Source organism: Quercus suber, unplaced genomic scaffold (assembly GCF_002906115.3).
Source record: "Quercus suber isolate HL8 unplaced genomic scaffold, Cork oak 2.0 scaffold_214, whole genome shotgun sequence".
NCBI lineage: Eukaryota > Viridiplantae > Streptophyta > Magnoliopsida > Fagales > Fagaceae > Quercus > Quercus suber.
In genome coordinates, this window is record NW_027069672.1 from 288602 (window position 1) to 303099 (window position 14498).

Below are 14498 nucleotides of genomic sequence, written 5' to 3' on the forward strand. Positions count from 1 at the left end.
AGACATTTCTAGTTTCCATCCTAGTATCTTTTTAATTGCATGTTCATCAATCAACTCAATCAATCATACAATAAACTACTTCATCAATGGCATTCCTCTCTTTTTTTAAGCGGGGTTAGGAAGCCGAACTACTCTTTATCAAATATTATTACCAATTCATAGCAGTTTAAAAAATTCTTTAGGATTTTTCTATCATATTTCGTCGCATAGTTATATCAATGTGGGTGACTACTAATTTCTAATCACTTCAAAGCTCTTTCGGCTGATTTTCATTTTAGGAGTCAAATACTTTCTATAGACTAAGAACTCACGCACAACTAACCCTACTATAAATTCCTAATCAACATTTGGGACCCTAGATCTATCAGTGAGTTGAAGAACGAAGATTGAGGTCAATTTAGATAAAGGAAGCCGCTTTTGGAGCTTTTTCCTTTAAATAGATATACTTTGATGAAATTAATACAGCAATTCACTTTCAAGTGGTCAATAGCACAAACCTACTTCATTACCAATCTATTAAGAAAGATGTACTACTGTTTTGTAAAAAGATATCTGGAGAACAAAATGGCTACAAGCGCAATCAAAATTCCAAGCTTTATTAGAATTTTGCTATTGCTGAAAAGCTATATAGTTTTTATAAGACAATGAGTCATACAACACCTTAAACGAATACTGCCTTACCACAAAGCTATCGCAATCTACATTTTTCAATGCCAATTATAAAGCTCTGGCACTATCTTCCACCACAAGATTTTGTATCCACTTCCTTCACTCCACAAGCAGCTTCAGTCACTCCATACCTATCTACGACATCTCCCGAAACCTGGCAAGCGCCTTCTTCTGAATGAGAGTTTTGTAACTATCCCCAGCTTGCACTTCAAGGCTAGGATCAACCTTTTTTTGCTGACTCCCAAGTCCTGCTCTACTTTCTGTGGACTGTGCCTGGACTGGCTCTATCATTCCACTTCCATCCTTCCCCAGTCCCTGTGCACCAGATCAAGACCAAAACAAAAACAAAACCCAAAAACACAATCCCCAGAGTGAAAATGTTAGAATCTTAGCATAAGTGTCATAGAGATGCACCATGTGGCCACAGGTATCATTCAGATTTTGAAGTGCCCAAAATATAAGCTAGTAAAAAGATACCATGTCCTATGTAGAGTCCACTAAGAAAAAAAAAGGGGATAGTAACTATTATATAAGATAAGATGTTTGTTAAACCAAAGATAATATTTTAAGGAGATACCATTTCCTATGTAGAGCCCAGTACCCCAAAAAATAAGGAGAAAAAAGGATAGTAACTATGATAATACGATGTAGAATTAAACCAAAGAAAATATTTTAAGGGTATTGACAATGTTGGCATCATATGCTTTTTAGTATTTATAGAAACAAATAGAACACTTTAAGAACTAAATACTCCATATTTGACTGCTTGACAAGCTGAAGGACTTGAGGAACTGTTAGATGCATCTGAAAAAATATAGGAATTGGAATTTCAATTATATTCAACCACTACATCAACAGTCCACATTATTCTAAGTGCAAAGAAGGAAATAATACCAAGCCTTCATGCCAGCCCATGCTGCGGAGCATCCGGTTGCCCACATTGCTCTCATCAATTGCTTTGTCTGCAGTAATCACCTCATAACTATTGACATTAGCTTCTCCAAACACACGTCCTCCACCAACACCAGGTGGGAAAGGCATTGAATCCATAGAACCCTTCCTTAATCCAAAATCTCGATCTTGGAGGTTCACCAACAGTAAACAGACAGGAATTCTCAGAAGTTTATACAAAAATTGACAGGTAGAGAGCAATGGACAATAAACTTGGATAACAAAATTCTAAAACAAAAAAACTGACTTGTGGCAGGCATCCTAGGGCCAGGGCCAGGGCCAGTTACAAAGACAAATGTAAAAGGGAAGTTGATGTTTTCAATCTATTAGAGAATTTTTCTATATACTATATTATAATAAACATATATAATATAAGCATGTAAGACACAACCAAAGGCATGCCACTAAAAGACAAATTTCTGAGCAAGCTTACTTGAATCACCAAGCCCCAGGTCAGATAGATCATCTCCAAGAGCAGATGAACCATACAAGTTCCTTCGCTCAGCAGCACGATCCCTATAGGTAGTTTGAGGTTGCTCCTTGTGAGCAGAAGCTGGATTTAACGGCATTTCAGAAAACCTCCTCTTGGCACTCCCAGCAGCCGTAGGAGGGGTGTAGGAACCCAAGGCTGATGCATCCGTTTTAAATGGAGTTGCCACTGTAGGCATATCTGCATTTGTTGACATACCTGCAGCACTTGCTGCAACAGTTGAAGTGGAAACTCCACCAGAAGATCCTGAATACAAAGTATCTGATCTCACTGCAACTCTTCCAGAGCCCCTAATAACCCCCATCACAGTTCCACCTAAGCTGTTACTCACAGGCCTTGGCTTGACCAAAGACTCCAAACCAACAGCCTGGGCCACAGGAACAGTAGTGGTAGCCACTGAACTGGATGTAATATTATCTTTTGTTGCTGTTGCATCAGTCTTAAACTTGCTCTTTGTGGCTGGTGCAACAGAAAAAGGTCTATCATCAGCTGACCCAGATGGTTGATTATCATCAAGAGCCACACGAGTCGCTTGTCCTTCATGACTCCTCTGCTTCCAAATTGACAATACATTATTCATCTTCTTCTTATTAGCCAAAATACTGCTCTTTGAAGCGAGCTTTATCTCTTTTGACTTCTCCTTCTCTCTCTTCTCAGCAGCTATTGCTGCTGTTGCTGCAGCCTGTACAGCATCTGGTAATGAGGCAGCCTTCTCAACTGATATTACAGTTGTAGCTGGTGCAGAGATGATTACTTTTCTATTACTGGAACCATCCAATGCCTTGGGGAGCCCAGATTGGTTACCAGATGTTTTGTTGTCATTCGGATCAGTGCAAGGGATGTACTGCTGAGTTTGGTTGTCATATGAATACCAGATTCCACCGTTACCATCATAATAAAGACCTGCATATGGTAAGAACATACAAGAGAATCAACAAATATTTTATTCTAAATGCAACTTCAGAGAGAAGAAATTTCTAATAAAATTCAGAGAATTATCCTATACTGCAATATATATTTGCAAATCTACAAATAATAATAGGATCCTGTGCATCAACAAATTAAAAACCACAGGTACCACACTTCACAAAGTTCGACAGTGGTAAGTTTTAGGGAAAGAAGTTCACAAGTAACCTGAAAAAATCGATCAATAGTTTCATTCCTTTTTATGACACATGAAATAAGCTGCCCAATAACCACTAGTTAGCTATCAGACACACTTAGTCCCAGAAGATCGTTTGAGATGCATGTAAATATAACAACCAAGGTGCTGCTTGGATGTTCTGCAATAACTTCTCTATCAATTTCAACATACATATGCACTGCAAGCAGTAATATACATTCTTTGACCAGATATCATGGGAACTTCTAGATTGATTTCTATCTGTCAAACCCCCAAGTCCAGCAAGACATTCCCTCATGTAAGAGTTGTTTCCTAGACATGCGTAGCACTTATAAGTGAATTCTTTCTTGTTATTGAGGCATCTAGTTGTGCCTTTCACATCTCAACATGCCTAGATGGAGTTGATATAAATATTACAGATTTAGGCCTATTAGTTTGGTTGGGAGTGCTTATGAATTGTTGGTGAAGGCGTTGGCAAATAAATGGAAGTTGGTGCTAGATAAACTTGTATCTAAGTCCTAGAATGCATTTGTCAGTGTGGGAAGGCATATATTGGACTCAATACTTATTTCAAATGAGTGCTTCATGGCCAAATTAAAAGTGGTGTTCCAGGAGTTATTTGTAAGCTAGATATCAAAAAGGTGTATGCTCATGTCCACCGCGACACCTTAGTTTTCTTGTTGGAAAGAATGAGATTTGGTGATAAGGATGCTTCAATCAATTGTTTTTTAGAGTCTCACAAAGGAGGGAAGACACGCTCATGGACTAATCGGTTGAGAATTGGATCCGGTTGATTTGTAATTTCAATGATTGAGAATTGGGTTTGATTTATTTGTTTCTTTCATATTTGAATTCCAACATCCCAAGTAGAATAAGTCCTGACAAAATAAGACGAAGATTGAACCTTAATTGGAAGTTTGATTTTCGTTCATATTATATGGCATTGAGAGGCTCTAGTTTAAGTATTGCTGTATTAAGGCTCCAACAAGGGATGCGTCCATGTGGACAACTACTTGGGGGAGTTCTCTAACGTGTGAGAATCTTATGAAGATAGGAATTACTCTAGTGGATTAGTGTTGCATTTGCAAACATAATGGTGAACCATGGATAATTTATTGTTGCATTTTGATGTTGCCTTTGAGTTGTGGCCTTTTATCCTCTTAGTGTTGGGGTTCATTGGGTGTTGCCAAGGAGTGTTGGTAATCTATTACATGAATGAAGGAATTAGTTTCAGAAAACTTCATCCTTTCTTAGGAATCTAGCCCATTTATGCCTACTATGAATGGTGTGGATCTTAGTCATCCAAAAAAAAAATAAATAAATAAAATAAAATAAAATAACAAGAATGCTGTGGATCTTGATATTTGGTGAGCATGCCGTGGAAAAGCATACATTCATGTGGACAGCAACTTGGGGGAAGATTCTAACATGCAACTCTTGTGATGATAAGAATACTCTAATGGTAAATATGACAAAATATGTATAAAAACGTTATTTGACCAAAAGTCACACCAAGTATAGTTGACCCTGTAGGTAGGTAGGCGCACATACAAACTACAAACATGAAGAGTCAATCAAATCTGATTCAAGAGATGAAAGATCATTCTACAAGTTGTTCTAACATAAGCACCATAACATGAAGGTATGCATGGCAAAAGGAAACCACATTACAAACTCTAAATTGAAGAAAGAACCATCATGAAAGAAGGAATATATCATATTCTATATAATAAAAGATATTTTTTTTACTTATCAAAATATATATATATATATAAAATAAAACTTGAATCCTAGAAGCCGTGGTTATACCAAGTGGCTATCTTTTCTTTGCGACAAGTGGTTATACTCATTAATTATTACAATAAATTACCTAATATTAAGCTCTATTACCGAAGTGATTTATTAATTATTAGGATTTTTTAATTGGTAAGTTATACATGCACCTAGTGGGTCTTGAATCCCCCACAACCTCACCCTCCACACAGAACTCATAAGAAGAGGAGGTGCTTGTTGTGCTAGAGCTCATTGCACCTCCTCCCCTTTATAAGTTTTAGGTAGAGAGTTAGGTTATGAGTTCAAGAAATTTAATATTCTACTTCCAACAAAAATTCAATTCCCAAAATATTCAAGTAATTTTAAAAATAATAATAATAATATTCATTCTATTTTTTTTTTAATATATATGATAATTTTGTTTATTAACATAGGAAAACTTACACAATGTATACAATGTTTTTGCCAAGTGACTCAATATATATTTACACATAATATTAATGAGTGGCTCATTAGCTATATGAAGATAGTTAATTTACTTTAGATGAAACTCTATTAAAGTTTCTAGTGGCTCCCTAATTATTAAGAAATTTTCAAAGATTATTATTTTTTGAATAATAGATAGTTTCAAAGACATTACTAAAATGATATATTTTATTTCTGTTTTCTTTTATTAACATATAAATTTTCTCTTTTGACAAGCAACTGGACCCACCCGCCAAAACCAGTTGGCAGTTGCTGGGTAATCCAGAGACATTTACCCCTGAAGGGTTAAGCATATTTTTTTTAATTAATTCTCATGGGCATACTACTAGCATGTATACAAGGATGCCAAGAGCCTTGTAGCTCAACCGGCACTTGCTAGTGTTTCCAACAAAGACGTCCAGGGTTCAAATCCCCCCTCCCCCCAACTATGTAATAATAATAAAAAATATTTAGGCAAAAGGACATCACTCTTTTCAGTAGCTCCAATAATGTAACTTTTGATGGAACGGAATGGCCTATCCACATGATCAAATTATCAACTATACAATGTTTGGATGATTGTGTACTTTCTTAGAATTTATAGATAGCTTAAACTTGATATGTACAATTCAAGATGTATTTTGTATTTTTTTAGTCATTGCGTGGAATATATTTTATTCATCTCTTGGCAGTTGGCACTTGTCTATACAAGTGTGCATATGTCAGTGTAAATAAGTAAAAATGCATTTGTGCATGTTCAGGGTGAGAAAAGGAGAGAGAATTGCCAGACTATAACAGTGGCTGGACAGTGGACATTAGGCCATGACTTGAAAAATGCATTTCCCCATGTGCGGCCAAGTAGATCAATATTAAGCTGTTCAGAATGAATGACACCCAAAAACAAGAAAAGACAAATTACATTTAAACATATTCGGTTTTCACCCCATTTCGTTCACAATGTATGCAAGATAATTAAGATTCAGATGGCTTCAACATAATACAGTCAGAAAATATATAAACCTGTATTCCCATCATAGTAGAACCCAGAAGCAGCATCATAGTAATAACCAGATGCCTCATCCCACACAAATCCGGATTGCGGAGCTGAACCATCATGTTGAACTGCAATCTCCCCACCAATTTGCTCCTGTCCACTGGTTGATTGCTTATCATCTGGGTTGTATTCTTTTGGTGTCCATCCAACCGCATCATACTGAAAGGCAAAAAAGATAGGAGCATGCAACACCATCACATTATAGTCAAGCCAAAATACAGGAAAACAATGGCATTCATTCTGCAAAAAAAAGCTAGATGGGATATTAATGTCTATGTAGTGCAAGATATCTAACATTATTGCTTTAAATAGATTCTGCTAGTTTGGTGAGGGCAGGTAGATAGCTCTGGTGTACAACTGAAACAAGAAATCCATGCTTTCTTACCTGTATCAATTGATAATCACTCTTGATATCAATGAGTGGTTATAAAAGATAAAAACTTATCAATCTTCTAGAATACGCACCGAATCACTTTTCTTTCCATAATGTTTTAATGCCAAGTATTCAAAACAGGTAAAACCAAGTATCAACATTATGTATGAATAAACAAATAAATACTATATAATATATATATATATATAGTACACACAAACACATATAAGCACCTGTTGAGCAAATGTTGCTGCCTCAATTGCAGCAGCAGCAAGGCTGCTTGACTGGGAATGTCCTGATGTCCCTGATCCTGGACCAAGTATGCTTTTCGCATATGCCACCCTCAAGATCTGCCCATTCTTCTCAAGAGTTGTTCCATTTGTTACTTCAAGAGCTTTGGTAGCATCCTCCACCTACAAAAAACAGATATCGTTCTAGCTCGAATCAAAACTTTTTAGCAACCACCTACACCCTAACGTGCATGTGTATTATAGAATCTTAGAAAAAAATTCTTCATTTAGGGAGAAAAGAGGGTGAGGGGAGGACAAGTAATAACAATTTCCACAGCCTTGTAGGACATGGAGTGCCCGGTCTTTTTAAAGTGTACCTAGGAACTAGATGAAAGCTATCCATGACTATAAAAACAAAGATAATCTCCACAAGCCTAAGCATTGGGATTGTGTTACTTGTATTTATTGAAAGTTACTACCAAATAAGCTCAGATAAAAGAAAACTCTCTTGGTATGAACAAAATATAGTTTGCTCAACACCAGACTAAAGCACATGCACCACATGTTCACAAGCAGTATTCATGTTGACATGGTTACAACTTACACACACACAAACAAAAAGCACCATATTCATCATTAAAATTAACAAAAAGGAGAAAATAAGTAATTACTGATCAATTTCGAACCACTCATTTCACTTGACGAAATTAAACAGTGTTTCCACAATTCAATTAATGTGCAAGGTTTCATTTTTTTCCCTTACAGCCTCATACATGGAGAATCCTGTGGTTACACTGAAGTCCATATTACATTATGTTCAAACCAGGTAGAAGGCTGCAGGAGTTTTATACGTTTAATGTGTGTTTGCCATCCTCCATAACATGCTTGGGAAAATTAAAAGTTAAAACCAAGCTAGGAACATGAATAAAGGACAAGGATAAAATTTTCAATTGGGCTCAATCACTGACAACAAATGTACTTACCGAATGAAAATGTACAAATGCAAATCCCCTTGAGACATGAGTAAATTTGTCTCTGACAAGACGAAGGTCCTGCAATTTAAGATCAATAAAACTTCTACACAAGTGCTAAAGGGGAAGAAGGATGCAGCCTTCTCATTTATAAAATATAAAAGGGCAAATAAGCTTTTAATTATTTGCTTATCATTTTTGTACCTTAATTGGAGCATGTTTGGAAAATTCATACCGAAGCATTTCCTCATCAGCATTTTCATCCAATCCACGAACAACCAAAACATGAGTAGGCCCTGAATGCATATCAATTACAATAACTTATATTGCAGTGCATAATAAAAAAGAACGCAAGCATGCTCAAAACATTAACAAAAACCAACCTGCCTCCAATCCTTTCTTCCCTAAAGGTGCTGAATTTGATAAAGCAATATCTGCTGGGAGAGCATCATCAGTACGTGGCTCATTACACTGCATGGAATTGAAGACAATGAAACAACCATTACGATATTAAAATAGAATTCAAGCATAAAGGCTAAGTATCAGCCCTGTCCAGCAGAACTTAATAACACTGATTAGGTCCAATGAAGCACCAGGTAAAAGACATGAAACAGCAACATGATAAAGCTCAAAAAGGGTCCTTAACATGCAGTGTTGGTAAATAGCCGCTTAAGCACAAAGCGACAAAGAAGAGCATTCGAATTCAGGAAGCACGTTCAAAGAAGCACACTTTAGGCACACTATTTTGCAATGTTCAAAAAGCATTTTTGCGCTTTTTTATATTTTTCAAAAAAAAAAAAACAAAAACAAAAACTGAATTGTAGCCATAGGATCTTAACATTATTGATTTTGACAAATTTTTAGTGTAACTTATCTTGAAACCCATAGCCCCCTAGTCCTTCTCTATTTTTATTTCTATTTTTAAAATTTTTCTTGGCTTTTTCTCCCCGAAAAATTAACTCACCCATCTTCTTCTTCTTCTTATTTTATTTTTTCCCCCTCGAATATCTGCTTGGTACCAATTACCAAAACTGCAATGTCCTGAAATTCTTAGTTCATTCATGAAAAAAAAAAAAAAACGTATGATATAATTTATTTGTGTTAATCGTTTAGTTATAGTTAATGTTGAACATAGGACTTAGACTTAAATTGAAAAAAAATTTATAGACTTATAATCATTAACATTAAGTGATATGATAATTTAACTGATAGTAGTAATTAGTAATGGGGCATTATAGCTACAAGAGATTCAAGAAGGGATATTGCATTGCAATACTCATATCTAGCTTACCTAAAAAATAATAATGACTTGACTTGCAATTTTTATGGTAAATTTGCAAAAGGAGAGTTAATATAAATGTTATTTGAAGTATATAAAATCTTTTATTTCAATTTATATAATTATTTGATAACTTGATTGTTGTATTGCTCATTACTAATTAATTTCAAATTTATTAATTTTTTATTTTTAAATGTGCACTTCACTTCAATTAGGCGCGTGCTTGCGCCTTGCGCTTAAGTGTGCCCTGCGCTTGTACCAACAATGTTAATATGTACCCTCGTCCGAAAAATAAATGAAAACAGAAAAGAGCATCAGGCGCCAAACAATTAATCAAAAGAATAATAGATAGATGATTCTCTTGAAAAGTAGTTCACAAATAAATGCAAGTATGCTCAGTAACTTAATTTAGATAGTTTTGGATTCCCATATTACAGCCAATGAGCTCTAGCTCAAATGGCACCTCCTCTAGTACAAGTAAGGTGGAAGAGTTAGTGAGCAGGATGGGCTTTGTGTATAATCACCAACCAAAAAACAAATTGGACTGCATTTGAAAAATTCGCTCTGATCACAACAGCCCAAGTAAAGAAACAGGGTTATGAAAAATCAAGGGTAATAAAACAAAAATTCAAACCTGGAAGCAAGATGTCCGACGTGCAAAATTGACACAGCCACAAGAGTTGCACATCCAATCAGATGGTATTGTAATGTTTTTATGATTAAAGTGGCCTGATTTCAAAGCATTCTCTTGACCAAATGATCCACCTGACCCACCAGTTGGCTTACTACTGCAACACAACAAAGTTCAGCAAGTATAGTTGCACCAAAGGATTGGCATGTATTTGAGACATATTCACTAGTGCTTTCACTTAAAAAAAAATGATACTGATAAAAAAAAAATCAAATGCAACTGAAATTCCATGGTAAACCTCATCCAGTTTTCACCCAGTCCAAGGGTTAGAAAAATTCTTCAATACATGATTATGACATTTAACCTTTTTTTGTCATCAGTGTTACATGATTATGACATTCACATGCAGTTAAGTGTGAAATATTTTCTTTTTATTAATAACAAGCATAGAATAATGTAGAACACAATCTTATCAGATAGAATAAAAGGAACTAAATCTAAAATATGGTAGTACAAAAACTACCTATACTCAAAAAAAATCTTCCTTCCATCCACAACAAGACCATCATCTCCGATCTTGTCCATCATTGCACACGCTGCACCCTGTTCCAAAACAATAATCTCATATTTATACAATTAATTAAATAAAAAACATCAAAAATTAACAAGTTAATTATAATAGGTACCACAGATGGAAAATCGATAAAAGCAAATCCACGAGAAATTCCAGAGTTTCGCTCTTTGATCACACGGACATGACGAAGGGGTCCCCATTCAGCCTGATAGTCATACAAAAATGAGTATTTATCAAGGAAATATTACATAGAAATGAAACAATAGCATTTGCAGAAAAATCATCAAAACATTACAAGGATCTGGTATAAATCTTCCTCAGTTGTCTTCTGTGAGAGGCCCTTCACAACAATAGTCGCAGATGGGGCCTATCAGAAAGCAGGATTATTATTAAAGCCCCCTACCGTGTAACAAATCATAGAGACAACACAGAGAATGCAAGATACATGTTAATCAGCTGAAGCATACCACAGAATATTGCTCCCGATGACGCTTGTCTTCCCGCTCCCTTCGCTTATCAATCCTTTCATGTCGATCATCATCATAGCTGTCTTCTCGATGACTTCGACCATGGCTTCTTCCCCGAGGAGACCTTGACCTAGGCCGATCATCACGCCCCCGAGACCAAGAGCGCTCATGTCTTCTATATGGACTCTGATCTCTTTCTCGACTTGCACATCTCTTATCACGGGAGTCACGCCGCCTCCAATTACCATCTCTCCTATTGCCTCTGTCATAATCAGAATCATAACTATGCCGACCATAGTCATAATCCCTGTCACGGCTATCCTCCCTGTTTTGATGGGAAATGCGGGACCTATAGTCATAATCATCATAAGTATAATCATCATGGTCACGCTCCCCAAACCTAACAGGCCTGTCAAATCCATGATCACGATAGTTATCCACACTGCGATAGTCATCCTGAAGCTTATCAAATTCCTGAATTTCATCATTCTCATGGAATGAATCAATGTGTGATTTCTCATGTCGCCTAGATTCCCTATCAAGTGGATATTCCTCTTCATAACTTCTCCTCCTTGACTGTGGCCAAAGACCCATAGTAGGAGGTGGTGGTGGTGGTGGTGGTGGATAATTCTCCCTATCCAATACATCACGATGAAAGGCATTCCTCGAGTAAATATTATCTCTTGAATATCTTTCATCTACGAACCTCCTGTCATCATAGGGAGCACCAACCCTGCCAAAAGAATGTAAAATGGGATGGAAGAGAAAAGATAAAATGTGATATCATGCACTCCAAATAAAAGACCATAAAAACATAGACTTATCAACAACAACAAAAATAAGAACCAGGAAAACATATGATAAATATCAATATCAATTAGCAAGTGTTGTTGCACAATCATGCATGCAATACATACCAAAAAATGTAAACACTGAACCTCTCATTCAAATATTTTTAAGTGACTGCATTATACCCACGAATACTAAATTACCCTTGTGACGATGATAAGCAACGGTCGACACTCACCGGAAGTTTGGCTCGTGTAATGCACCATAACCCTCCAGAGCCTGTGAATTCAAGAGAATAAGCTATGTCAGCCACAAATAATCAATCATGATACGAGCTTAGGCAAATCCAGTCCAAATCCTCACTGCCCCACGGCTTTCTCTCATTTTTCTTTAAGGATGAGATGCCGGAAAAAAAAGGACAATCACATGGCCCTAATAGTTTCTTGTTTTATCATCCCATATAGGTGATTATTAAGGAGGAAACCACAATTACGCTGTTATTATCCCATCCTTGCTGAAGACCATAGCGAACAGGATCCATTTCTCGCAAGCAATACCCGTCAGCGTTAGCCCCTGCAAGGCAGGCCCTTGATGATTGTTCAGAAGATTGAGGAGCAGAATGTATGAAAACCTCTCCTGTAATATATGCACAAACAGAAACAGTTATGCCATGATGAACCAAGAAGCAATAACTCCCACGACTTCATCTTGGCCTCCCTGGAATCCTCAAAATCAAACCCTTTCGACAAATTCAGTAAGACCCATCTTCCAATTCTCTTTAACACACAAAACAGAGGGGTCTTGATTGTAGAAACCCATCAGGGCATCAGCTAAGAGATCATGAATATTACCAAATCTTGAAAGAAGAAAAAATTTTCAAATCCTAAACCAAATGTTAGATAACCAGTATAAACAGGGACGACATTTTTCGTAAAACAACTTCATAGCACATAGTAGGGTGGGACAAGGCAGGCTGGCTGGCAGAGAGACCATAAAATAAAATAAAAACTCATATATTTCAAATTTTAGCCACCAATATCATCAGTAGCTAAAAACAAAAATTTTCTTTCAAAATTTTTTTTTTATTCTGCTTATCACGATTCATTACAAAACATAAAACACTTTCATCACAAGAGAAGATGGGTCATACAGCACCTGTTCGCTTGGTACAGCTTAATTTTCAGCTTTTTAAAAAATGGGGTTTTTAAATAAAGCTGCACGTTGAAAAAAAGTGAACTGTACTTGGGAAGAAAAAAAAAAATATGTGGTTTTGAAACTGCTTTAGCAAATCCTCCAAGAAGGAGAAGCCATTCATTTCAAAATGCATATCTATCAGCAATTCCAATATGAATTTTCCACAACATTCATACTAACACCATAATTTAAAACCAGTGTAGCTATAAAAACTGTATCTTTGAAAGAAATTATCAACGATCAATATATGCCTATGTATATGAGGAATCAAATTAGGATTGCGAAACAGATAGATATATGGAAAGGAAAATTCAAGCTCTATTCCTCTCTGATTTTCTCTTACAGAACAAAAATCGATGAAATTAGTAAAGAACGAAAACCCTAATTGGCGAGGAAGACAGGACCAAGTACATACCAGGAGGATATGAGTCTAGTCGGATCCGATCCGATCCGATCTGGGTCCACGGCGACTTGGGTTCTGATCTGGTCTGGTCTATCTTCTTCTTTAATTTTTGCTGTTTCGTTTTGTGCTTAGGGTTTTATAATTCCTCAGCCACTGGTGGTGGTGGTGACTGCCCTCGAGACTTTTGTTTTGACCGAACAACTTCACCTTTTATTTTATTTTATTTTTGAGTCTTTTACATCAAGTTTGGTGTTTGGACGATATTCATACAATATGTATGTACTATATACCTTTTTATCATTATCATGAATAGAACTCTCTCTCTCTCTCTCTCTCTCGACAAAACTTAAGGTCCGTTTGGATACAACTAAAAATTAAAAATACTATAGTAAAATAATTTTTAAATGTGTAAATAGTATTGTGGGACCTATTTTTAATGAAAAAACTTCTGAAAAGTGATGTTTGTGAGTCCCGTGAACAGTACATGGGACCCACTAGTGTGCATAGAAATGTCAAAAATCACGGCTCAATAGTGCATGAATAGTGCTCTATAGTGCATGAATAGTGCACTTGTCCCCTAAAGCTGAAACACGTGAAAAAAAAAAAAATGCAAAACGCAAACGCAGGTTCATCCGAATCCAAACGCTCACTTAGGATTCGTTTAGTAGTTTATAAATGAAGGATATGAAATAGAATGGAATGATTACAAAGGAATAGAATGTATTTAAGTAAGAGAAATAAATGGAAAATAATTGAATGAAATGAAATTTAGTAACCTTGATTTGATGTTTTAAAATAAATAAATGAAAATGAATGCAAGGTAAGTAATCTTGTTGAGAGTAACATAGAGGGAATAAAATAGAATCATTTTATGATAATATTACTATTAAACTCCTATTTTAAAATAAAATGTTTAATATATAGGGGTATTTTGAAAGTTTTAGTAAAAAAATTATTAAATCTAATTTCATTCCCTCGTATTCCTCCCAATTTTGAGGGAATGAAAATTTAAGGCTTTAAGAAAATAAAAAGGAATAAGCATTCCTTCCTACCCATTCCATT

The 14498-nt window shown here is 35.9% G+C and overlaps 1 protein-coding gene across 5 annotated transcripts; it reads right to left on the reverse strand.

The window, feature by feature from the left end:
• Positions 1 to 569: 569 nt before the first annotated feature.
• Positions 570 to 13667, reverse strand: LOC112039539 (SUPPRESSOR OF ABI3-5). 5 transcript variants are annotated; one of them, XM_024072415.2, is made up of 16 exons: positions 13449 to 13666; positions 12333 to 12475; positions 12078 to 12118; positions 11051 to 11783; positions 10879 to 10950; positions 10696 to 10788; positions 10533 to 10612; positions 10013 to 10163; positions 8483 to 8570; positions 8304 to 8395; positions 8112 to 8180; positions 7132 to 7311; positions 6492 to 6684; positions 2054 to 3013; positions 1564 to 1748; positions 570 to 984 (listed from the first exon to the last, which is right to left on the reverse strand). In XM_024072415.2, exons 2-16 carry the CDS (start codon positions 12378 to 12380, stop codon positions 805 to 807), a joined length of 3165 nt encoding a protein of 1054 aa, XP_023928183.2. In that variant the 5' UTR covers positions 12381 to 12475; positions 13449 to 13666; the 3' UTR covers positions 570 to 804. The 5 variants fall into 5 exon arrangements, with proteins under 5 accessions (XP_023928183.2, XP_023928182.2, XP_065635666.1 ...); XM_024072414.2 differs by having other exon boundaries at positions 10013 to 10166; XM_065779594.1 differs by lacking the exon at positions 10879 to 10950 and having other exon boundaries at positions 10013 to 10166; positions 13449 to 13667.
• Between the last annotated feature and the right edge of the window lie 831 nt (positions 13668 to 14498).

What these genes read in the sequence shown, in the direction of transcription:
- LOC112039539 (XM_024072414.2), bottom strand. Translation starts at nt 12,380, where the DNA reads ATGGATCCTGTTCGCTATGGTCTTCAGCAAGGATGGGATAATAACAGC. An exon ending in AAGGATGGGATAATAACAGC is followed by an intron (nt 12,119 to 12,332) that starts GTAATTGTGGTT and finishes TTGAATTCACAG; the next exon opens with GCTCTGGAGGGTTATGGTGC. An exon ending in GTCGGACATCTTGCTTCCAG is followed by an intron (nt 8,571 to 10,012) that starts GTTTGAATTTTT and finishes AATTCCATGCAG; the next exon opens with TGTAATGAGCCACGTACTGA.